The sequence below is a fragment of the Corythoichthys intestinalis genome, chromosome 4, assembly GCF_030265065.1.
Source record: "Corythoichthys intestinalis isolate RoL2023-P3 chromosome 4, ASM3026506v1, whole genome shotgun sequence".
Classification (NCBI taxonomy): Eukaryota; Metazoa; Chordata; class Actinopteri; order Syngnathiformes; family Syngnathidae; genus Corythoichthys; species Corythoichthys intestinalis.
The window spans coordinates 23,803,356-23,830,302 of record NC_080398.1 but is presented as its reverse complement, the minus strand read 5'-3'; the positions used below and the strand labels follow the sequence as shown (position 1 = coordinate 23,830,302).

At 39.0% G+C, this 26,947-nt stretch overlaps 1 protein-coding gene across 7 annotated transcripts in view; it reads left to right on the top strand.

Annotated features, from left to right (window-relative positions):
• The window catches only part of pou2f2b (POU class 2 homeobox 2b), a 224,473-nt gene that overhangs the window by 167,961 nt on the left and 29,565 nt on the right, over positions 1-26,947 (top strand). Inside the window, exon 1 of one of the 7 annotated variants that reach the window (XM_057833938.1) lies at positions 25,213-25,329. The exons of the other annotated variants lie outside the window; for them this stretch is intronic. Coding sequence (XP_057689921.1) covers positions 25,242-25,329 — 88 coding nt within the window. The 5' untranslated portion in view covers positions 25,213-25,241. Of the gene's footprint in view, positions 1-25,212; positions 25,330-26,947 lie in introns of those variants that run through there. 7 annotated transcript variants of the gene reach the window in all.

Genomic DNA, 26,947 nt, shown 5'->3' with positions numbered 1-26,947 from the left:
CCTGCGGAGGGCTAGGTTTCTATTCATTATGACCACTGTCGATGCGTGGCTAGCTCTTACATACAGGCTTTATTTAATCTGTGAAAACAGCGCTATAGAGTGATTAGGGTGTGAAATAAAAACTTAATAATGCTAACTGTCAATTTTAGCTCAGTAGTCATAGCTGGATAAAACACCAAGTACCACTGGTGCCTAATGTGCTCCAATACAGCACAGCATTTATTTTGAACACTGCAAAAACACAAAATCCTTACAGTTTAGACTAACTTAAAACTTAACTAGAACTTATAGTTTGACACAAGTGGAAATTCAATTAAAACACGTGGGAAAAACACCTAACTTTCAAGTGATGTGTGTTATCAAGCGTAATGACGTTTTTAGGTAAGAAATACAGTATATATATATTTTTATAAGCTCTAAAAGTTTTTTGAGTGAAAGCAGTGAATAAGTCTTTTTTTTTTTCTTTTTAAGTCACATTTGAGATGCAATTGTTGGCTGTTTTGAACAATGTACATCGAAAATAAAGACATTGATTGACTGAAAATGGTTCAGTATTAGATGAAATGTCTTGTTTTCTCATCTATATTTATAATTGCTCTTTACCTAAAAAAAAAAAAAAAAAAAAAATGTTTTATCCATTTACTCGATTAATCTGTGTTAGCTTTAGAGCTGCAGCTCTAAAGCTAACACAGATGGGGATCAAGACATCTTCAAATCTCTCATATTTTATAGGAGCAAAATGCGACTTAAAGGGGTAAAATCTGTACTCGTGCTCCCATTCTACTTTTTTTCTCGGCTCCCAACAAATTATTTTATGTGCAAACGCGAGTAAAACACTCGCACTGTACAGCCTTGTAAATAATACTGTATTTTTCTGTATGTAAGTTAGCCCCGCTGGTACCTTCTCGAGAAATGCTCTGTTTAGAGGTAATTGAGTAATAACACGATGCTCTTTCACTATCATTGGTTTCTAAAGAGAAGTAGTCCCACATGGCGGACATTTTTGCCTTATGGTTTGATTTACAGCAGCCCAAAAGCGTGACTTATGAAAACACACATTGAATACTGGATTGGATCTGATCTTGTGACCAAATTCGAAAGTAGACATATTGGGTGCCGATCCGAGTATTGAGTATCAGATTGACACAACACTAAATAAAACTGATCTCTACGTAAACATTCATTCATTCATTTTCCATACCGCTTTTCCTCACGAGGGTCGCAGAGGTGCTGGAGCCTATCCCACCCTGAACTGGTTGCCAGCCAGTCGCAGGGCACGCCACTATAATTAAAAAAAAAAAAAAAAGATTTGAACATTTAATTCAACTCTTGTACTTGTACAACACTTTGAGAACAAATGATGTAAACAACATCCCAATGTGAGGTGTTATTGCATGTATCATGCAAGTTCACCATATGTGTAATGTGGGGTTGTTAGTTTCATGAACATTAGTGTTACTCCATTTTATGTGCATGTTTTGACGCATTGTAACGCTGCACCGTACACTGAAGTTGAGATAGTGATGTGGAAGTTAGAAACTGAGTTAAAAATAAGAAACTAAGATCTCAGATTCATACATTTTCTTTAGTGCTTGTCTTTGTTGTTTCAGGCAAGCTGGAGCTTATCCCAGCTGACTTTGGGCAAAAGACGAGCCATCCACAAGGCATCTTTTAAACCCTTATTCACACCAATAGATAATTTAGTCGTCAAAGCACCCAACATATTTTTGGCTGTTAATGCCTTTAAAATGCATACAATTGAGAGTCCCTGTTAAGTAGATGGAAATTAAGAGTTTCAAGCAAAGACTCAAGTAAACACTACACTCGATTGCACTGTGTGTCTGTACATGTGTAATCCAGTGTGTTTAATAATGCATCCAGGCCACAAGGGCCTGCAGGTATTGTGCGTGTATGTACAGTATGTGTGTGAGCACGTTATTCTCTGATGTATACTCTATCACTGAAGCCAATCTGGACTGCAAGTTAAACCACACAAGCAATACCAATGCTGATATAAATATATATTCTGTATATGAAGAAAAAAGAGCCTGTGTTTGTATGTCCAATGTTTACACAAACATCTCATATCCATTCACATCTGCTGCAAGTGATGGGCTTCTTCTCTGTTTGGTCTTTTTCACAAGAGGAGTAAGTGAGATGGAAACAGCGAAGCACTTATCAGCCGCGATGTCGCTCACAATAGAATGATTTGCTCTTGTATGAGAAAACTAGAAGGAGGGCAACTGCCAATCATTTGTGTTTGAACTCAAAGGTGGACTGACGTTTTTTTTTTTTTTGTCACGGTAGCCTTTTTCACACCGAGACCTCGCAAAATTGGCAATTGGTAATAGAAGACCTAGGCTTATCCACTTTTGCCTTTTTTTACGGATACAGATTCATATGTCTCCCCGAAGGTGGAAAATTGCTCAGTTGACATTGTCGCCGATATTACTTGTTGGTACCATTCAAAGAACAGCAACATGGGATAGTGACGGGGGTGCTCATGTGCCATCTTTTGCCTTTTCCACACAGGGAAACTGCAAAATTGCCATAACAGAAGATGCAGCATTTATGAGCCTAGGCTACAACTGCTTTTGACACAGCATCCTGCAATTCATCACACAAAAATAACAAACATCCCCTTTTACATGGCCTGTAAAAAAAGCATTTTCCATCAGATATCCCCCCACCTAATGTGAGTTCTAATCTTGCTGAGAAAGAGCAGAAAAGTGGGGTAAGTTGACCTGTGGGCATTTTCCCTCTTTTGAGGTGATATCAGAGCCGTAACAGAAGCGTATAAATCTGTATCTGTATAAAAGGCACAGCTGGATACATGCCACATCTTCTGTTAAGTCTTTGTTAGGTAGAGCTGGGCAATATGGTTTACAATTCATATTATGTAGAATCCTTTTATATTATTATATAAACACAGGTGTAAAAATGTGAGTGTATTTTTAGCAGATTTATGTAAATTCATTCAAAATAATAATACAATGGGTGTTTTAGGACATTTGATTTGACTATACAGTGGCACCTCGACATACGATCGCTTCGACACGATCTTTTCGACATCTGACGTAGGGCTGGGCGATATGGCCTTAAGCACGTATCACGATAAATCGAGCAGATTTACCTCGATAACGATAAATGACGATAAATTCACCCAAGCAGACTGTTATATAATTTGAAAATCTGAATCAATGCATGAAAAAGATTGTTGATTTATTTACCAGCTTTCAATTTAATATATTTAACAATTGTACATGCAGTCTAAACATTAAGTATACAAAAATTTATTGTAAACAATAAGAATTCAAGTATGAACATTTAAAACAGCTTGTATGGCTTGAACAATGTACATTGTCAAAATCAATATGCCTGCGCAAACATGTCATTGTAACACAAATTACTTACAGCTTGAACAGTACACTTCAAAAAGACAACTTATTGTTATTGGCTGCTGTGACATAATTACTCAACACAAGTGTTTACCGCAAGGTTTCAGGTTTTTTTTTTTTTTCCCCAGTGCATTTTTTAACACATACACACACACACATTAAAGCTGCATTGATCTAATGACACAGAATTAAGCACATACAGAAAAATAGCTGGGGCCATTAAACAGGTATATTATAATTTTCACTGTTAGATTGTACTTTATGCTGAATGCTTTACCATCACAAAAGCTATCAGAGAAATCACACACAGACAAGAGATACACAATAACGTGATAAACTAATGCTGCATTCCAGAGAAGTGGGAAGTCGGATTTATCCCACTCGGATGGTACCAGTTCCGACCTCAAAGCGTTCCAAGCAAATGTAAACAACAAAGATGGCTGATCGCGACGAGGTGTTTTTTATTTTGGCCATCCAAAGACATTTTGACCTCCAGCGAACCTGCCTTCCTATAAGCGATCAAATAGTAGAGGAAAAACAACGGCTGCGTTATAGCCCACACTGTAAACTGCCTTTTTTTTTAGTTACATCCTTTGCTGATCGTCAGTATAAAAACATAGCACAACGAAGATAATTCACTGTTTGAGACATGGCGTCTCAAATAAACTTGATTTACTTCATTATTGTGTTATCATTCAATACGTTTTCATGAGCGCCTTTTTGTCCAGTGACGTCAGATTGAAACAACTTGGAAGTCGGGGTAGTTATTTTTTCTCCGACTTCGCGACTTGGACCTCCCAGTTCGAGTGGCGTTCCAATTATATTTTCCGACTCGGAGGTCGGAAAAGTCCGACATCCCACTTTTCTGGAACGCAGCATAATTGCTAGATGCAGTCCGAGACCAATCCACTCATTAAGTTCAGCTGTTTCGACAAGTTTAGAGCCGCTATCAGACTCCATCACGTTCATTTGTAGCGTTAACCGCTAGAGTTAGCCACTAGCGTTAGCCTGTGGCTTGGCTACCAGTAGAAAGCATTGAAAGCATCCTCTTTGGAAATCGTGACAACAAGGGAGGACAGCAGGTGAAAGCCCGTCTGGGTGCCGCCAAGAGTCTATTTAATGTCGGGTGAAAGTTTGGCGAACCTCCCTTAAGCAAAACTCCATCACGTTTGCTTGTAGCGTTAGCCTACCGGGCTCGTTTGTTTGGCTTCCTGATAACCACGTGACTCCATATGTAAGCACACTGTCTGCTTTCTTCAAGGGGAATGAACATAGCCGAACAAAACAGAGTCAAAGCGGGATGAAAAGACTATATTTACATGTTTTATTAAATTACCGAATTTACCATCATGGTCAAAATGACGTCGGTCATCATAAAGAATTTCGGTACCGGTAAATGTTCTGTTTACCGCCCTGCTCTAATCTGACATGAAATTTGACTCACCATTTGTTTCTACATCCGACGATATGCTCGAAATACGACGAATTATGACAGCGCAACAGTTTTTTTGTTTTGCCACAAGACGGACGGATTTTGTTGCGAGAGAAATCAACACGGTTTTCAAGAAGGTTAGTGCAGGTGGTGAAAAAAAGGGATAAGGTGACTCCTACTATTGAAATGAAGATGGAAATGATAGAAAGTTATGAGCGTGGTGTGCACATCCGTGGTTCAGTTAGTCAATATGACCGTGGATTGTCTACGATCTCGAAGGTCCAGGCTTTATAAGTCAAGGTGACAACTATTATTGTGGTAACATCGACAAAGAAATCGCCAGCTTCGTCATGTTATAAATCATTTATTTCAGAACTTGTACAACACAACACGCCTGCTGTCCGCCGCAGTTGACGCCAAAAACAAAGCATTAAAAGGGAAATTAAGATCTCTACTGCACTTTTCTCTGTCAAATCAGCCACGTGGTGCGTTTAGGTACAGCATGCAAAACACATCCGCTATATTAGAACCGGATTTGTTACATTATTATTTATTACAGGAATTATTATTATTATTATAATATTATTCCAATTTTCATTTATATAATTTTTGTTTTTGCTATGTGTAATTGCCATTTGTAAAAGTACCAGCAGTATTTATTAAGGATTTAGTGTGGGTTTTTTGGGCTGTGGAACAAATTAATGGAATTGTGATATATTCTTATGGGAAAACCCTGCTCGACATAATGCCATTTCGACTTAGAAACAAGGTCCTGGAATGAATTAACTTCGTATGTAGAGGTACCACTGTAAGTGTTCTTGCCTGTGTAGCTGTTATTTCCTCTTTAGATGCTTATTTGCTTTTCATATTTACCAGTTTGACTGTTGTTAAAAATGTACGGTACTACCCAAAACCTTTGTCAGGTGTTTTGCTAACATTTTTTTTTTTTTTTTTTTTTTGTGGTTAGTATGGCTTCTCATCTTTTGCTTGTTTGTTTTTGCACAGTGCCACGCAATGAGTTACTCCACGTTTAAGTGATAACGATACTTTTTAGAACTGAAAAAGAAGAAAACTCCCTGAAGTTGCAGTCGCTTGGTTAGTTACTTGAAAGTTGAACTATCATCGTAGTCACTTTCTTCTGATTTGTTGAATCAAATCAATGAAAATTCTTCTTCATGGTCAATGGTATTTGGCAAACCAATCAAATAGGCTGTTATCACCTCCTCCAACTTGTTTACCATGAGGGCTACAGCTGCAGCTCGAATCACCAACCCCTTCTTGGATTGTCGGAAGCGCCCTCATCTGCTTCAGTAATATCTCCCTAAATCAGCTTTTAGATTTAGACCTAACCCTAACTATTTTCATCTTAGTCTTTCGGATGAAAACACTTATTAGTCTTAGTCATATTTTATTAATTTTAAAATGTGTTTGTCTTTGTCTAGTTCTAGTCGACGAAAGCTTAACAAATTCCATCTAGTTTTAGTCAACTATTCTCAAAATATTTTCACCTATAAACTTCAAAAGTTTTAGTCCATGAATTAGGGTGACCATATTTTGATTTCCAAAAAAGAGGAAACTCGGCCCGGCCTCGAGATACTTGGAATTTTACTTGAAGTTCACTCAAAGATGCCTATATCATTTTAATATGTTTAAAGCGTGCCTCCTCCGTATGGACAGAATAATTCAGTTTTAATAAAAAAAAAAAAATTGTCATATAGTATATATTATATACTATATGGAAATAAGTTTTTACTCAACAGGCTTTATTCTTACTAAAACATAATCAAACAATAAAAACGCAAAAAAAAACAAAAACAAATGAAATAATGACAAAAAAAATATTATGCTGACCCGTGGAAATATAGTGGGTGTACTATATTTCCACGGGTCTACACATACAGACACACAGTAGGCTATATAAACATTTTTATAAATTACTATAGCGACAATTGTCGTTGAGAAATTGTTATTCCCACTCAATTTTTGTTCTTATTCAATGTTCTAGATTGCATGCAAACAATAACTAAAATAAACTGGCAAACTATTCAACCAGCATGTTTCCAAACGCTGCAGTTCAAAACTACGTTTCCCATAGTGCCCAGCGCGGCTTAGCTCACAGATAGCTACCCTATTAGCGAGTACCGGGAGACGAGGCAAAATCAAACTTTGCTATAAAAGTTTACAATCATCGGCAGCGCAACGATGCGACACCAAATGGGATTTTACAGATCACGCCAGTACAAAGCTCAGACAGAAGTCAACAGTTGCCATTATATACGTTTTTATCGTAAAAAAACTTAACAACTGGGCAGGCCCTCCTACTTAGAATATAATACTAACATTCAACCAAATACACGAACGCAGAAAAATTAATACAAGACTAATACAACATACTGCATCTCCTTGTACATGTATTAACCCAATATAAAACAGAAGACACATGAGCGACATTAACAGGAGATAAACTTACAGAAAGGTGTACAGAGCACTATAAACGTCTCTTAGAACTACTCCTTATTGTGGTCTGTAACTGCCTGTTCTCCTACCAAACCGTCAACCCAGTAAATGGAGGTAATTTCCCATAATACAAGGGGTTAACTGTACTCTTCTCCTGCACCTACTAGTAAGAGCCACGTCAACGCAGGCAAGCGCTGCCCCCCAGCGGCCGGAGGGATTCTCTTTAAATTGGTCATGTTTTAGTCTCCCAAGACATGTTTTTAACACGTCATCGTGACGTCATCATCATGAAAAAATTGTTCGTTGACAAAATGTTTTCGTTATTGTCATCGTTCATGAAAACAACACTGCGTTCCACTGGTAATTCCCTAAAGTTGCTGTTGGATATTGACACAAACATAACTGGCATGAAGCCATTTTCACATATGCCAGGTATGGTCACTGTGTGCGCTTTCAAAGACCAGTACCAAAACACTAAAAATCCAGCAAGGTTCTGGTGGCAAACTGACCGCTCTGCCGTGGAGGATGAGGACGATGATAATTTTTTTTCACTGTTTCTCAACCAAAGCATCACTTTTCTGCCTTTATCCTCCTGTTGCTGTTATACAAAAATATGAAAGTGCAGAAAAATGGGGCAAAGCTGATCCGGCAATTTTCCGCTTTCTAAGGTAAATCTACTGTACGTATAGTAGCAGAGGTTGATAAAAGCTTATCTTCTATTACACCAATTATTTAATATTGCAACATTTCCTGACATATAGACCCTACTCACCTACGTCACAAAATGACGTGTCGCTGTATCCGGCCGCCATATTGTCCGTATTTTTTAGACCTATTCTCATTGTTTTCAATTAGTCGTGCAAGTTATAGAGCAATTCATGGAAGCCCCAGTGTTATCTGACGCCGTAAGCACATTGGATGCGTTGCATAAAAGGCGTTATGTGGAAAAGCTTCAGTTTATCCATTCGCCAGATCCATATTTGATGCCTAAATCGATGTTTTTCGACCCGCTGTCTTCGCCGTCTTTGCCTGACCCTGATATTTACAACTATCTTGTCCACACAAAATCAGCCTATTCTCACGAATGTTTGAAAAACTTTTTAAGAGCTTGGAGGCTTATAAATGCTACGTTGCTGGTTGGGTGAAACAGGTCCTCGTACACGAAAATTCGGCAGGAATCTTGTGCTCAGGAAGGTGAGTTACGAAATTTTCAATTCAAAATCTTTTGTTCTTGCTAACATCCACTGTCAAGTCTAATGTATTTCATGTCATTTGTCAATGGAGCTAGGGCTTTTAATGTTTATATGGTTTAGCGATAGCTGTCTCACTACATACATATATAATATGTAATAAATATGAAGTGCGATAGCACTACTCCAGATTGTCCCTAGTTGAATTTATTTTTTGGCTTTTGACCTCAATAGTGAAATTGTAAATTAATTGTATGACAACTGTCTTATTATCCCCTTATAATTATATATTTTCAGGTAGTTCATTCACAACGTCTGAGTGTATGTTAATCTTATTATCTTAATTGTGGTTGTCAGCCCAAAACCCTCTAAATATATATTAAATGCATCTTACCAGATATAAAATGACTACTACATAATCTGTGGTAGTCGTTTGGAGCCCAGTTTTCTCGTCGAATTGCAGCAGTCAATCTCGCTCTCCTCTCCGGGTCTCTCGGAATACGGTAAAACTTCAAGTCTCTCCGTCTATCTTCTCTGTTTTTGCAACCGACCGCCACACACGACTTCACCATTTTGATTATTAATGTTAACGAGCAGAAAAACACGCCATAATAGGAGGAATTTACGAAGCACTAATGCATTAACATGACGGGTATACGGACAACATGGCGCGGGGGCGTGGCTGTGACGTCACGTGAGTAGGGTCTATGGGCTTTAAAAACTGTCTGTTATGATGAACTGCAAGGTTGGCTTAGTCCCTCCCATTCTATGTTGTGAAATGTTCTTCATATATAAATGCAACAAATAGACACCGATACAAATTTGTATGCCATAAGTACATCTTCAATTATATTTAATTCTGGCAGCCCACCATTGTCAGCACTTGCCTCTGTTACTCCGTTACAACCTTCGAAATCAGAAAATTGCCATTCCATGTCAGAAGTAAGGCGTAAAATGCTGTCTTGTCCAGGCTGTCTTATGTTTGTCGGTGATAGTGTGTTATCTGTGTGATTGCCTGCATTGGACGCGTGTGTTTGTTTAAGAGACGAAGGTTCACACATGGACTCGAGGGGGCCAGAAGCAGGACGGAGTCCAAAAGAGGGGGGGTATTATTGTCGTTCTCCTCCATTGGGATGTTTGGGAGGGGTCAGACGAGAGACAGCAGGGATCCTCTTCTCCCTCTGTCCCCCTTGGGAGTTGAACCGTCAACCCCGTAACCTTACTCAAGCCCTCTGGTCATGGACTTGAACCCTGTCATACCCCCCTCCTTTTCGCCTCCTGATGGACAATCTGTTCTCCTCCCTGGCTGCAACACTGTGCATGACATTAACGGATAAACAGCCCTTCTATGCGTGTGTGTGTGTGTGTGTGTGTGTGTGTGTCTACCCATGAGTCAAGTGTTTGGTCAGTTGGCTTTGGCGTGGGGTCATGGCCACGCCCCCTTTTCATCAAACGCTCATCAAACGGAAACCAAAGCTCTTCAAATTGCTGAATTTACAAAGGGTGTGTTTACAGTTTGAGGATCAAGTGACACGAACCTGTTTTTCGGTCCTGTCAAAGCATTGTAGATAGAAAAAAAATGTATGGAACCTGATATCTTCAGAACGCAATGAGATTGCTTCCAGGCATCAAAATCCAATATTTTTTGTATATCTACCTGCAAAGTTATTGAATTGCGCTACGGTGCTTAGTGACATGTACACAATGGCATATGACCAAACCCCACACAAGAAAACACGATAAAAGCAGCTGCCAACCAAATGTATCAAATGTATTCAATCTTTGTATTTTCCATTCCTGTTTGTTTTTTGTTGTTGTTGTTTTTTTTTCTTCGTTTTTCAGTTTTATATCATTGTTTCCTGTCTTTACTCAGTCATTTTCGATACATACATACTTATAACTTGCAGTAATGGCCTGACTGATAATGATCTTGTCAAATTATGGCAAAATGTCGCCATCATTTTTAGTTGGAGGGCATGCACATACAAGCCAGCATTCACATTTTACACTCATGTTCACACCTATGGATAATTTAGCCATGTATGTTTTTAGAATGTGAGGGAAGGCCAGAGTACCCGGAGGAAATCTCCTTTCAGGCAGTACTGAATTAGGAACCTCTCAACTGTGAAACCCCACTGTGCTGCTCTGGAAACCTGCACTTCGGATCTGTTGTATTAATCCAGTTTAAATCCCGTTTTGGGGGCCATTGATTTACTCCAAAATTCCACAGACATCTTAACACATGTATCCTTTTTACCACTGGCCTGAATGCAGGGAATTTTTTTTTATTTTATTTTTTTTTGTAATAAAGAAGAACACTTACCCCCTTCTTTTTAAAACGTAAAAAAAAATAAAAATACAAAAATTATTTACTGTATTTTCCTTTTTTAAATACTGTATAATTAAAAAGAAAATATATGCCTTCCCTTATTTTTGTAATAAAAAATGTATATAGATTACACAAATTTTATTGTTTTTTTTTTTTTACCTTTGAAGGACCGATGCTTCAAAGAATATTTTAATGATTTTCTTATGCAAATAAATAAAAAAATATTTTATCAACTAAAAACAGGGTATTTACTGTTTTTTTCCTTTGTATTTTTCCTTTTATTAAATTCAGAAATAAAACCGCTAAACTTTGTATTTAATTTGGTTTTCCCTTTTTTTTTAGTTTGAAAAATAAACTAAATAATACCTTGGTAATATCCCCGCACCCACTTTTAAAAAAAAATATAAAACAGTGGAATAAATAAAAGCGAAATAAGAAAAAAAAATGCTAATAAGAGACTAAGGTTGGGTTCAGACTGCAAGTCTTGATCCACAAATCCAATAGTTTAGTGTTTTTCCGACTCGAGTGAGGCATTAACTTGACGGTCTGAGCATGATAAGTCGCATAGAAGTTGACCATTTCAAATCCGATCCTGGTCACTTTTGTATGTAATTCAAATCCGATCTGCGCCACATTTTGCTGGAATGTGGCGGTAGTCTGAACTGTCAAGTCTCCCAAAGCCGGAATTCATGCAGCAATTATGTCAACAAATTGCGAGAGCAGCACGCAAGACTGCAGCGATGTAGCTGTTCAATAGCTTTAGCGCCTAGCTTGAACTCGGCTTTTACTACACAGGAGGCTGGCTTGACCAGTCATAAAAAAATACAATGAAGAAAACATTAGCCTGATAATACTCAGTTTCTCTGTGCCTCTATTGCTTACATGGCCGAGTCATGCTCGCAAAGTACGTAGTTATGAGGTCATCAATTTTCTAAACAATTCAACTATCAAAAAAAGTTGTCAATTAGTATTTGATTAAACGTGGCAGCCCTAGTTTCACTACCATTGACGACGCTAGTCCCTTTTCACTAGGAGGGCTGGCAGCAATCAAATGACGTTTGAATGTCAGCCCCTCCCGCTCAAATGAATTGGACGTCTCGTGCCGTCAATGGCAGCCAATGAGTTAAATATTTATACGTTTCGGTTTGAACTTCAAGCTGCCATTTTCAGGATTGGTGACCCTCAAAAAGGCTTTACTCATCACTTCAATAATGTTTAATTGACGAGATAGTGATTTTTAATCTTAATGGTCAGGGGTAGGGCACATTTGTAACCTTGAGCCTGAAAGAGGTTTTTATTCACCCCTTAAGGTTCAACTTGGAGGTGCTTAAAAGGCATCTATTCCCTCTTTCATTCCTTTCCTTCCTTGTTTGTGTGTTGTAGCTTATCAGATCCCAGCTCCTCACTCGGAGGAAGAATCCAGACATCCTCCTCTCTCTCTTTCACTCTCCTAACCTTTGAGAATAAGAGCAATGAATTTGAATTTCTGAGCGAGCTTGCGAGCGAGAGAAGGCATCGGAGGGAGGAGTGCGCGCGTGTGGAAGCGTGTTCGCGAAGGGGTTTGGTTTGGCTTTTGTTGCGAGGCTGGCAGTCGTTGAGAAAGGCCCCGTTCAGAGCGTCCTTCGGCCTCCCCCCTCTGAGGGGCCCCGATCGATACAAACTCGGAGCAATAAAGCTTTCCCCCTGTCATCTCTGCAGAATACAAAGCAGAATAGAGAGAGGGGGAGTGAGAAAGGGGGGAGAAAGATGGGGAGAGTGAGAGAGAGAGAGGTGAAAAGCTGTTCCGCTAGCCAGACCAATTTCCTAACCCTCCTCCTCATCCTCTTCCTCCACCACAATCACCAGCACCACCTCCAACACCCCTTTCTCACCTCCTCCTTGGACCTCTCCCCCAAAAACCCTGCACTGTATAACTGCATGACTCCTATCTCTCCATAATAAATGCAGCATGAATAAAGTATACATTCCCTGGTGCCCCAACTATGTGATAGGAAGGAAAGTATGAAAAGGAAGTGTAGCGAACTGGAAAAAAGGGGGGAGGAATGCACCAGGAAGAAGATGCATGTGGCGATACAGGTGGAGGAATATTGATGAAGCCGCAGTCAGGGACAGGGTGAGCGGGTCAAACAGAAATCCCTAGAATTGAGAGCCAATTACTGTAAGTGTAATCTGGATACAAAGCGACGCAGCAACATTGACAGGCCTCGCACAAAAGGCCTGTGTGTGCATGTGTATGTGTGAGAAATGTGTGGCTCAACATGCTGCGTTGATTGCGCCGACCGTGAATTTGCGCTTTCCATTCTTCCGTGCTTGAATGGCAGCACAGGAGTCCGCCTGCCAATCAACTATTGTGCTTTTGTCAATTTAATCATATTTCTTAGCGCCCACCTCCACGCCACTCCAGCCATCTCTTCATATATATCTATACCTGTGTGTATGTGTGTTCCTTTATATTCCTGACTTTCCATCTCTCACCTTTAAACCCCCCTACCTTCCCTGTCTTTCATTCGCTCCTTTATTAGAAGGCGGCAAACCTTTCACCTTTCTTCTTATGATTGTGCTTGTATCTCACACTGCATTCAGTGGACCGTATGCAAGGACTAACCACAACATTAGGTAGACCTGCTAGAAAAACACTCAAAGACAATGCTATGTTTAGACACATCAGTTAACCTACATTAATAAACAGTTGTGACTCCTGACCAGTGTTGGGCACGTTACTTTAAAAAAGTAATTAGTTATAGTTACTCACTACTTCTTCCAAAAAGTAACTAAGTTAGTAACAGAATTACTCTATAGTAAAAGTAACTAGTTAGCAGAGAAAGTAACTATTTCCGTTACTTTAAAAAGAAGTTGTTGTTTGTCAAAGAATTTGAAATTTTCTGAGCAGTATTTGAGTCAGTTGAATAGAGAAGAACAGACAGGTAGTTGTGTTATAGAACCTTGTAATATATATTGCACCTCACCAGCAACAGATTTATCCTACACTTGAAGTGCAACAAAAATAAACAGATTTGAATTGCTTACCGCAGATGACGACAAAAGCTTTGCCCGGGGACATAAATTACTCTTTACATGCACGTTCTTTCCTTTAATTTCGACCAACTTGAAATAGTGTTTATACCTCCACCTCGTAACGGACAAATTTTCCTCTGAATGCTATGCCATCATATCCCTCTGCATCTGTTTTGCGTGTGTGTTTTCTGCCGCACGCGCGGTTCCGGTTTGTGTGTGAAAACACCGGCTCTGAAGTTTTTTTTTTTTTTTTTTTAAACAAACTTTATTAACAACAAATACACATATACAAACATAGGGCGAGACAATTCACATATAAACAACCGGCTCTTAAGTACGTGTGCTATTAAGCTCGAGCGCTTACGTCACAGAATGGGGGATGACGTGAGATTTGACAACAATGCAGCCAGATTGGAAGCAGGTCTGGCTCGCGAGACATTAAACTTTAACTTGCCAGTTCGATAAAGAGACAAACTCGTTACTAAGGCGAAGAACAGCTATGTGATCAAACTTAAGGATGTGAACAACAATGTGTTGACCCTTACGAGCAAGCTGAAGATGTCGACGGGCTTCCACAATTACGCGCAATTCGCACATTCTGCTGTATTTATTGTTTGGTCTATGTTACTAAACTCATCAGCGATTCCGAAATTACAAATCGTTACAAAGCTACGAACAGTTTTGCTGCGGATGGGTGCATGACCTGCACATTATGACCGTATTAAACGGCAACTCCATCATTCTTGCAAAGGTAGGCTATGTGTGTTTACTATTTTCATTGCCATGAACCTGAACGCACCCCAAGTCTTGGATGACAAATAAACAGAGCAGAGTAGACTCGCTACGGCTGGTAGTTTCTTCAATTTATTCAAAGTAAGTAACGCACCGCTTTTGACCGTCAGTAACGGTAACGGCGTGTTTGCGGCTTAAAAAAAAATTAGATTACCCCGTTACTGAAAAAAATAACGCCGTTATGTAACGGCATTATTTATAACGGAGTTATTCCCAACACTGCTCCTGACAGGAAAAACCTTTAACCCGTAAGAAGACATAACAAGCACTTTTTGTATAATGATTATAATCAAGTTTATATGGCAGTAAAAGTTTAATATTTCTGATGTGTAATAGCAGAAGAAAACGTAAATTAAAAGCCAGTACCGTAATTTTTGCACTATAAACTCCCACTTTATTCCCCTTATTTTGAATCCTGTGGCTTATAGTACAGTGCGGCTTATTTGCTGATTTATTTGGGTTAATAGGTAACATTTTATTTGACAGCTGCGTCATAAGACTGCCATAAGACCGTCATAATCATGACATGACATTATCAGGGGCATTAATGAATGCTTATGACAGATGTCATTAAGTGTCATGGGGCAAATTATGTCACTAACTTCATTTATGTCCAGCTCAGAACTTTTACATCCGTTCCAAAGTGAGCGAATTTTCCGGATGACACAAAATGACATCTGTCATAAGCATTCATTAATGCCCCTGATCTATGTCATGCCATAATTATTACAGTCAGATGGCACTACCTTCAAATTAAGTTTTACCAAATTCCATACCTAAGCAATTAATGAAACAACTAGAACAGTAACTGAAGAAATAATTAGCACAGAATATGATTTTTGATTTGTTATGTATAATGCATGCTAGGAGGCATATTGGATGACAACAGTGTTGACAGCAGGTGGCAGCAGAGGTTGACTATCTCCCCCAAGAGAACAGTGATGGCCAAATGAAGCTTTTTCAAGAAATGAAGCTTTGGAGCTATTTGGTTCAAAGCTTCATGGTGGCTCATTTGGTCTTACGACAGTCTTATGATGCCGCTATCAAATAAAGTGTTACCGGTTGATATCTTTTGGTGTAAATATCCCATAATACAACGAGGAAAGCTTTGGCTTATAGTCCAGTGCAGTTTATCTGTGAACAAATGTCATTTTCGTGTGAAATTGGGTGGGTGGCGGCTTATCGTCATCCTATAGACATATAAACTTAAAGTATTTTCTTTCAGGAAGTAGCTGCTGTTAGTGCGGAACATTTTATAAATGTTGGAAAAATTTGAGTCAATCAAATGCGAGTGTCTGCAATTGCCCGCCCTTCCTCGCGATGCCTAATATCACTTGCAAATATGCTCAAGTCTATCACTACATACATGTGAAATATTGGTTCCGATATCATGAGATTTTCAAAGGTTGAAGTAGGCACAAGTAGAAACTGTATGCCCATTTACTTTATGGTGCTTGATTGTTGATGTTGGGCATTTAGCCAGAAGGTTTTTCACTGTTACAAGAGCCTATTGGAAGACGGTTGTATCCATTAAATACAATATTGGGGCAATCGTTGTGATATTTTCAGAGGTCGAAATTGGTCTGAGAACATATGTCCACATAAGTTGTCTAACAGTAATTGAGCGTGAATTCCTGGGCAATATCCAAAGTAAAATAGAATAGCCATTTATTGTCATTGGATATTATTTCACAGCAACGAAATATAATATAAATATAATATAATATAAATATAAAGAAAGGAATATGAAAGTAGGGTTAGAGGGACAAAAAAAAAACTCCTCATTTAAATGAGGAAAAAACCGCTATGAAGAACATTGGAGTGGGCAGCCACCAAAAGGCGGCGCTCGCCAAACCTAGATGTAAACGCATTGAGGGCAGGAGGAGGAAGTGGAGTGGAGGCATGGAATGTGGCGCCATAAGTCCTCTGAAGAAATATGTCAAATTTCCCTTAACACTGTACTGTGGACTAGATGATACATCAAAATATTTAACAAGAGATCCTGCAGCGTTCACTGTTTAAAGTGGAAGAGAGTTGTGCCTGTTACACTATGACAATGCCCTGAGCATCCGACAGTTCCTGTCTGAGAAGAACATTGCTCAGCTGGAGCATCCTCCATGTGATTCAACCCACACCCCTTTCCTCAAGATCAATGAGGTAATCAAGGGGACCCTTTTTGAGGATGTGGATGACTTCAAGACGGCTATGATAACAGAGCTTCGCAGGAAAGTCCTTCCAGTGCATCCAAACATATTTTTGTGGCTCTTCGTAAGGTGTCATTTGAGTTACCGTATAGGATTTCTCACCGATTCTCTGCGTGAACCCACACCATGTCATGGGTCCGTTTTAAACACTCATTAAAGTTCCCGTATACGGTAGTTCCTCGATCCAGAGTTTAAAAAAACTGTTTTCCACCTCACTTTGCGTCCTTTGGTTCGCTTCTCCTCTCGCCATCCGTCTCCCGTGTCCCCTTTTTTTCCGGGCCGAGTCGTCCCGTCTCACTTTCAGCATTGTCCCCTCTTGCTTTTTCATCATCATTGGCTCATTTTGTCAACTCCGTGTCTCCCTCTCATCCCTCACCCTTCCTCCCTTCCTCCTCTCGCCAACACCCAGCCTCCACCCTGCTGGCTCCCCGGGGAGGTCAGTAATAATGGTAGTGATGGAGTGAGAGAGGGAGGTGCGATTATTGTCTTGTCGGGAGTCAGAGGAATCGATCGGCCCAGAAATATGAGGCGCGAGAAAGAGCCGCTGTGTCAGATACAATAACCACCCACTCCCGGGGGCTTACACACACACAATGAGAACACGTTTATTTGTGGAGACGTTGCAGACAGACATTCGTTTGAGTCTTCTTTTTTTTCATTAACAAGACACTCTCAGCCCTGTTGTTCTTCCGCGGTACAGGCGGCCGGATCATCTGCATGCTTTGATTCCAGATAAACCTTAGGATGCGCTCCGATCATTCCTCATGCACAGATAAAGGGCAAGGCGTGGAAAATGGCTCGCACACCTTTCACTCGCTATAAACAGACGCGCGCACACATACACACGCTCACACTGAGACCTTTCACTGCTGTTGCCTGGCAACGTGGCCGAATGTCCAATCGGAGGCGAGAAGAGTGGCCGCTGATGTCACAGCTGCTGCTGACCAACATGACCGAGAGAGCAAGACGGACTGGGGAGAAGGAGAAGAAGAGAAAGTTTGAATGAGAGGAAGGAAAGGGCAAAGTCGCTCTCACTCACACACACATGATGGTGATGATGATTTCGGCAGGCAAGGTGAAAGATGGGACGGATGGCCAAAAAATATAACAACTCCCAGAAGGCCAATTTTCGTACTTTTTAGATCTTCCCATCAGGGGCCATTTTGGGCCAAGTTCGCACATTCTTTGCGGCTTACTATATGGGATCATTGCCTCCTCCCTCATCACTTGAGGATTTTTAGTCTGCTAGTAATCACTCATTCTCTTCTCCCTAATTGTAGTTTTTTTTTTTTTTTTTTTTTTTTTTTAATACAGCAGACTAAATAAATATTTTATCAATCTACTAATCAGTGCGTGCAGTTATTGTACAATGTAGCAGGTTTACTTCAATGGATGGACCTTCAAGGACACATGCACAATAAGATAGAAAATTCCTGCACATGAGAAAACTCAAAACGTTCTTGATTCATCCATTTGTTTTTTTTAGTCATCATTTAAGACACAAAAAATATCTCTGTACAGTATGTCAAGAAAATGTCAGTTTTTATGAGGTATCATGAAATTAATGATTGCCTACTTAACATTACATTCATCACTATGTCCTCGACTCATCACTACACATTGATAAAATAAATTCATTGAGCAAAAGGAGTTCAGTTGCCTTGATTCAAGCAGAGGATAACCATGACCTGAGTGATTGACCAACTATACAGAACAAAAAAAAAATTTTTTTTGCAAGCACGTTAATTAAAAAAATATATATATATACTGTGACGGTAGTTGAAAACTAATCAGGTAATTATATAGGTTGAACTCTATACTGGCAGTGTAAACAAAGTACAACCTATGCGATTTACAGTACACTCATAATCAGTCTTTTATGATTTTCAACCTTAATTTAAACATATTGTTCTTTATATTTAATGGAAAGGTACCACTTTCAAGGAAAGGAGACAGCCAACCAAAGTAGACGGCACTTTCTTGCCCACATGCAAGTGCGTACATACTGTACATTTTTCCACAATTTGAGGCACATTTAGGTTTGGATACCACTGTCCTTGGAAGATCTACCTTAAATTTAGTCAGAGGTGGGTAGAGGAGCCAAAAATTGTGCTCAAGAGTAGCGTTACTTCAAAATAGTATAACTCAAGTAAAAGTAGTTGTCCAAAAAATGTACTCAAGTACAAGTAAAAAAGTATTTGGTGAAAAGAATACTCAAGTAATGAGAAAAATTGTGAGTAACTGCTTACAAATTTGTTTTTTAAACAATGTTTTTTTTTTTTTCTCAGCACAGTTATGTATATGAACTGTTGTTGCAATGAAACTGTACAATAACCCATTGCATAACCACATTAAGCCAAAGGGGGAAAAAAAAAAAAGAAAAAAAAAAACAGAAAAAAAAGGACAGAAATTAAGCATTATTTGTCCAAAGAGCATGGGTGCCCTCTAGTGGAGAAAATACAGTAGTTCCTAATTTGAATAGTGAATACTGTAGTTCCTTCATGGTTACTATTATGAAATTAAAAGGATCATATCTCTGGTTTTCCGTGGTCAAGCGGTGCCAAATAAAGACTGGGAGAAAGGTTAAAATCTGCGCTTTCGAGTCATGTTGAGGGCAGCGCTCTATGTTAAATATTTCATTTTTTACAGTGCTTTAAAGATGCCACATGATTGAGCAGGCTGGTGTGATCATAGAACAGCAAGATTACGTCTGATCGGTATATTGTAGTCATGTGATTATTGTTGTGACGTCTCATTGGTGAAATTTGTAGAGCGACTCTTGGCATCATCGGGGGAAAAAAGAAATCTAATATGTAGAATAAAGGGAAAAATGTAATGACTCCTGCGTAGCTCAAAAAATGTAAAGACTCCTGTGTAGCCCAAAGTAGAGGAGTAAGAGTAGTGTTTTTTTCTTCACAACTCTACTCAAGTTAAAGTAAAAAGTATGGCTTAGTTAAACTACTCTTAGAAGTACATTTTTTCAAAAAGTTACTCAACTAAATGTAACGGAGTACATGTAACCCGTTACTACCCACCTCTGAATTTAGCTAATTCCCACTTTATTGATAAGTTGGAAACATAAAAGGCCTAGCAGCCCACCAGGCTTATAAAGCGCAGGAGGAACACTGGACTTTGCCTCATTCAAAACCTGTTGGTTGCACTGTTTTCGATTCAACATTCGAAGTAAGGCAGGTTCATCTCTACCTGCCTGTATTTGGCCAACGGGCCTAGAATTGGCAATCCGATGAAGACTAATTGATGAAGGTACAGGTGCACCTCAATGCCAGTTGTCTCTCACAGTTGCTCCCCCACAGAACAATTTCGGCCTCAACCTCTGTGTACAGTGCCTTGGAAAGACTATGCGCGATGTCCGTGTGGTGTGTTGAGCACGTAGGTGGAATGTTTGCGTTTCCCGTTGGACAACCTCTACTCCTCGCTATCGTGCTGTTCATAATCCCGCTGTGACACCATCGGGGAAAAAAAACACTGGACTGGGTTTTTAATCTCTCACCTTGCAGTCTTGCGGTTGGGACGATGTAGAGGACTTGGCGGGTCCATCAGCGGGCCGCCGTAAGAGCGGGAATGTGATGGATTAGATGAATTAGAGGCTGTGTGCGTGCTTGTGTTCTTATGTGTCTGTAGGAAGCTGGAGAAAGAGGGTCGTCGGACTGCTTTAAAGAGTTCGCAATAAGCCCGACAATGAGCCATTACATACACATCCACCTTGCTTTCTTCCTCTATCGTTCACCTTGGCTTCCATCACTCGTTCACCTCCCCACCGTCTTTTTACTATTCTGTCGCTCTTTGTAACCCCCCACTCCTATACTCCCTGTGACAGTGCTGTGATTGATGGCGCTCTAGAGGCCTCAGCCTCCCCCATCCTCCTCCCTGGGGTCACACTATCACATTGTGCGGCGTAAGTGTGTATATGTGTTATCATATCGACACAACTTTTGGTCACTTTAACGCATCTAAGTCGCGTAAAAATGATCACAATTAGGGGGAGCCAAATTGAGGGTCCCACAGGTGTCAGTTTTAAATTTAAATAAAATGTGATAAAACTTGTTTTCAAGAAAATAAATGTTGTTCCTTAAATTTGTATTTACACATGTCCATGTTTCTCGACCAGTACAAGGATATCCTTGGAATTAATTTACGATCTAAGAATGCCCACATTTCCATATTTTCTATGGTTAAATCCATAAATTCATTCAGAATTACTTATCCCATCCAAATTTTTCAGCCCATTCCAAATTTCAAAAAGTTAAAATAATGCTCACGGTACTTTTTTCAAAATTTCAAATGAGTTTCCACAATTAAAACAATTACCATTTAACAACTTGAAAATGTTAAGAAACCCAGAGGTTTTTTTTTTTTTTTTTTTAATTTAAAAACAAATTAGTGGATCAATATTATGAAATAATTTTGTCCAAAAATTAAACTTGTTCCCTCAACTCATCATTTCATGATTAAGTCTTGCCATTCACATTTCTAATTCATTCCCTACCATTCAATTTCATGTCCCGTTTGCCCACGCGTCAGTTGAGACCAGTATCATCTAAGTGGCCGAGCAATGGTGTTGCTAGATTTGGTCGCCATGGTAACCAAGGCTGAGACCTCTCCACAGGGGTGCAGGAAGACCCTTGGTGGCCATGAACTGTACACACAAGGCGACGCGGCCATCGATTTACCAGTTTATTTCATTTTTAAACTGCAGATACTCGTGCCAATATGCACATGCACGCACACACACACTTTCTCTTGCTCTTTTTCCCTCTCTCTCTCTCTCTCTCTCTCTCTCTGCTTGTTATGAGGATAGATTGGACTTTGGACAAAGGTCACGGCCAAAGCCAGTGCTGCCCAGACAACCTTTGACCTCCAGATGCTCCCCCATGCCTGTCTATCAGTGTCTTCACACATCACACGCAAGCACACATACCCCGACACACAGACAAACATGCGGTCACCCAGTGCACGATACAATACAGTGTACAATCAAACAAATGCATCTGCTGCCAAATAGGTGGCAGTAGGATGACAATCACAGTTGATGTCGATCTATGGCATGCTGATAAAACAAATGGAAATTGACAAAGAATCAACATTTTTTTCCCGATTTTAGTTTTGTTCCAACTTTAATCAATACCACAATTCCTCCTGTAACGGCCCCGAATTCACGCAGTTCATCGCCGAAACAGCAGCACCTGCAGAGGGATCGTAATAGTCCTAGTGTGAATCCTTATACTGTAGGACGGTGTTAATGAGGAGGATCACATGTTGAGTCATGTCAATAATGCATCCTTGCATGTTTATTGCTCACCAAAGCCACAATAACTGCAAAAGCCCAGAATTTCTGTGATATCTGACTGAATGTACTGTATTAACGGTTCCCTGTGCAGCATTATTAATTATCTTGTTGAGGCAGTTTGTGTTCTGGTAGACCACAGGTGTCAAACTCGAGGCCCAGGCTTGCAACCATTTTTTGTCGATTAGTATAAATACAAATACACTTAAAACAAGCATAAAGTAGCTAAGAAAATAGACACTCTCTTCATAGTTATGTACCATTGCAATATACCTGTTCTGTAGTTCATTTTTGTTGTGGGACTCAGGCGAAGTCGGCGTCACTTCCTGGAGCCATTAAAACTTGTTTGTCCAGTAGACATGTATAATACACATTACAATCTGAAATACTTGCATTTGTTTGGCTAAAATAGTATTGGAATTTAAAAATGTCTGACACTTGCCACGTTTACATGGAGCCAAATATTCCAATTACAGTCGGAATATTTGTTCAAACCGAATAAATGTGTTCCATATAAACACCTCATTCGGAAGGAACAGGCGCATGTCAGACGGCAGTTGTCAAACGTCCTTTCGGAATAAAGGCAGTCACATGTAAACGCTGGATCGGAATAGATGAAGTGACATGTAAACAGCTGATGTGAAATTTCCATTCGGAATGATTTGAATCGGTATGAATAAAAGTCAGCATGTAAACGTGGCTACTGTCTATTTTTCCTATTTCTTTGGAATATTGGCTTTTATTGTCATTTCTCTTTACTATTACACATCATTAATTTTTTTTTCAAGTTAAACAAGTTTCTTTACACTGGGATGCACTTGATCAAAGGTTTTTTTTTAGCATTATATGAGGAAATTCATTGTCTTTAGTTAATCAGTTCACTTCATTAGATGTTCCTTGTAGGGCAATTTGGTCCACAGTAGGGTACAGCCACAACGCAGAGTGGCATGTACAAATATACATATGGCGGAAAACACTCAGGTGACTTAAAGTTCCGCTCTGAGACCCCCAATTTCTGAGACCTCCAATTTGGCCAAATTTCAAAATTCTCCTATATGCATGTGTGATACATATTTGGAAAGCTTAAAATCTCAATTTTCTGGGGGAAGAAAAATTTTGAACAGGAGAGCATTAAAAAATAAAATAAAATTAATTAATTAAATCCTAACTGGAGGTGAGAGTATGAGAAAGCATAATTAAAGACACCATGATTTTAACGAGATATTATCGCTACTTACCTTGTTTCGATCCAAAAAAGCTGTAGCACGTCTGACCGATTGTCAACACAACATGGCCACAGCCTGAATTTCTGGGGATGTTATGGGTGAAACACAGTAATATAACAAGGGTCGCGATGCAGAAATCACAGCCATCAAGCAGTGGTTGAGATTTTCTTTTTCAAATATTTATCCTTTTAAGCGTTTTTTTTTTTTTTTTGTAATCAATTTTCTTTGTTGGATCAATTATAAATCATGTAAAATTTGGGGGGAAATGCAACAGTAAAAAATTAAATAAAAATACAATTAAGCGATAGTTATGAGTTACATATCTGTGACCTATTTACAGACACTATTTTTTTTTCATGGTGATGTAATTTGTTTAAAAGTTTAAAATATGCGAGTGAATGATTTATTAAATAATTTTTTTTTAAACTAAATATTAGACATCAATTAATGATTCTAAGCTAAAAATGACATACATTTCGAATAATATAATTACTTCTTTTTACGGCTGGGTTGAAACAAAAGCAGTTGCGCTGTGTCTGTAAACGGGGGTCCCCAGGGTAAAACGGATAAATTAAAAATACTTCAGGGCCTTAATGCGCCATGAAACTGCTGTAGCAGCATATAGACATATTGTTCTATCAAACACAACTGTTCTTTTGGCTTAAAATGCAGCAGTTTATTTAAAAGAGGGGTGAAGGAGCAGAAACTGCTTTTTAGCCTTGTCTGTGTTTTCTGTAACAACAACAATGTGTGGCATATAGCCAAATACATAGACACATGGTTAAATAAAGTGTGCAATATTTTGTAGCAGCAATGTATATCATACTTCTGGTCACAATAGGATGGAAGGAAAACTAATTGGTAAAAAGCCTTTCTGGTATTTAAGTATTTTTGGTTTTACATTGATTGTGCTGGTGATTCTGTATCGGTTCTCTTGTGACCATAACAGGTCATCTCTACTGCCTTCCTTCATTGATTTCTAGCTCAACAGTGCTTCCTTGTGGTCAGTTACTGTTACTGTCACAGTAGAAACTCAACATCGCTCTATCCTTTTTCAATAGCGTTTATTCTAATTGGGGTGGCCTTTGAGTGGTTGCCAGCTAATTAAACATATATCACTTATTTAACTTAAATATAGACAACTGAGGGGCTTTCATGAACATTTTTTGGAATGTGGAGGAAAGCAGAAGAACATTAATAAAATACAAGTAATACCTTCTCACATGAATAATTGTCATTACAGTATTTTTAAAATCTATGATCCTTATTCTCTCTGATTTTCATCAATTATAACACGGTCCCCAGTAAAACATAGTCTAATTGTTCTTTTTTATAAATATTTCTGCTTGGGGTTTAAAAAAAAAAAATCCTCCCCCAGACCAAATCTGTTTTTAGCAGCTGTAGGTGACACCGATTTTTAACGCCTGATGAGATTTCCGCCACATTCAGGTGTCATTGCATGGTCTCACGTGTGGGATGGTCAGCCCTACATACAATACATACAGTATATGCATACAGTGCATTGTGATTCTTTTCTTCCAGTGTTTTTTGCACGAGTGCAGCATGTGAGCGACAGTTTCCAGAGCGCCGTCACTTTCCGCCACAGTCATCCTCCCTCAGTTTTCTATCCCTCCCACTCCACCACATACTCACCCTCCCTTCTTTCTTTTTTCTTTCTTTTCTTTTTCTTTTGCCTAATTTCTTTCTTTCGCCTACTTTTTTCCTCCTAATTTCTTTTTAATCCTGTCTTCCTTCTTCCTTAACTTTTGGGTTTATTTCCCACTCTAGACCTCACTTCCTGTGGTGCTGCAGGATGTGGTAGTAGAGGAGGTGTGGCTTAGATTTAGTGAGTGACTGAGTGATGTGTGTATGTTACATTGAGTTATTCGTTACATGCATTGTTACACTGACTCTATGATTGAGCAAGCAGCAGCAATAGCAAAAAGCAAGGACTTGTTCTTCTCCACTATGTGGTTGTCAGGTGAGTATGCAGTCCTTCATTTAGCAACCAATTACGCGTGTGCACGTTTGGGAGTGGGCGCGTGCGTCTAATTATAGAGCGAGGGGTGGCCTGTGGGGGGTTAAATTGGACAGGAAAGGTCAGTGTTTACAGTTTTGAAACTTGAAAAATGTGTTTTATTTGTGCAATTATCATTGCATCGGAGCAAGTGATTTCCAGTCGTTTAAAGTAAATATTTTGTAGAATCAAAATACCTATATGGGAACTGACAAATATTAATATAATATTCCTTCATTTATGAAACAAATGAAATTTTGCCATATTTTTTGGTTCCATGCGCATTGCATTATTGACATTTATAGATTGAAAATTGTCTACTAATTTTGCCTAGTTGTATTTCATGTCTTGGTGAGATTTAGTTGAAAATGCTCCTTTTTATGGTCAGCTGAGGCCGGCGAAGAGGTCAAGACAGCTTGTTAGTCCACCAATTACCTCTTAAATGTCTTTTTCCCCCCCTATACTCAGTGATATTTCTAAGTTCTCTTTTCATGTTGTCATCAATAATTCTTCATATGAGCTGGATTAATAGACCACCAACAGCGTGATGCAAAGGTGCTACAAATAGAAGTGTCACAAACTGCACATTCCCCTTCGTGCAAATTAAAAAATTCATATCATATCATATCATTCATTTCATATGTGAGATGTTTCAAAAGCCAGTGTTGTATGTTCTTTTATTAAATCTCAATTTTTTCTTAAGTAGTGAAATATTTCATTGTTTTTTCAGTGTGAAAAAACTTTTTTTTTGTTCTGTGGGGGGGAGCTAAGATGATTAAAAAAAGGGGGGGGTGAAAAAATGTTTTAGTAAAGAACACGTTTTTGATTATATATGTCTGATAGGTTTCTCCCACTGGAAGTTGGTCAAAATGTAATTAAAAGAGAGGGATTGAATTTGGCAAATTTTGTGGCATTCTCAAACTTTTTATATATGGCCTGCATGATGTCCTTTTAAAATCCCTTTGAGCTAAAACATGTTTTCCTGAGGGTCCTTAATTCATTGACTGTCATTGGTGGCAATAGATGAAGCAGAGTTTCTCTAAAATTAGCTGTTATACATTGACCACACAGAAACGTTGTCAAATTACTACTTGTAACCCTAAAACTAAAGAACAACAATCTTCCCAGTTTTCGAACAGCTTTAATGTTTTTATGTAAAATTTATTGCATGTCATTGACGGCATAAAGTTTTTGTTTTAAAAAAAAAATTTTTTTTTTTACTGTGAGGGGCTGGCAGCGATCAAAATGTTAAACACAAGGACAAAAAAAGAACCAACAATCAACAGGTTTATAATATTCTTAGCATTTGTAGTTTAAATTTTGGACATTTTTAAAGCAGGTTTTGTTTGGATTTAAATGCGTTGGTTGGCCTTGTGTAACCCACAGGATATATATACGCAGGGGTGCACATATTTTTTTTGCCCAGGTTCTCAGAGGAGGACCTGGAGATGTGACTTGGTCCTCACTGAGCTTGAGAGCCGACCCGCCTGAAGCGATAAAATTATGACAAGCTTTACTTAGAGCCAATTAACTTTAATTAATTATAGTAACAATTAATGCTTGATTAACATCAACTGGCACA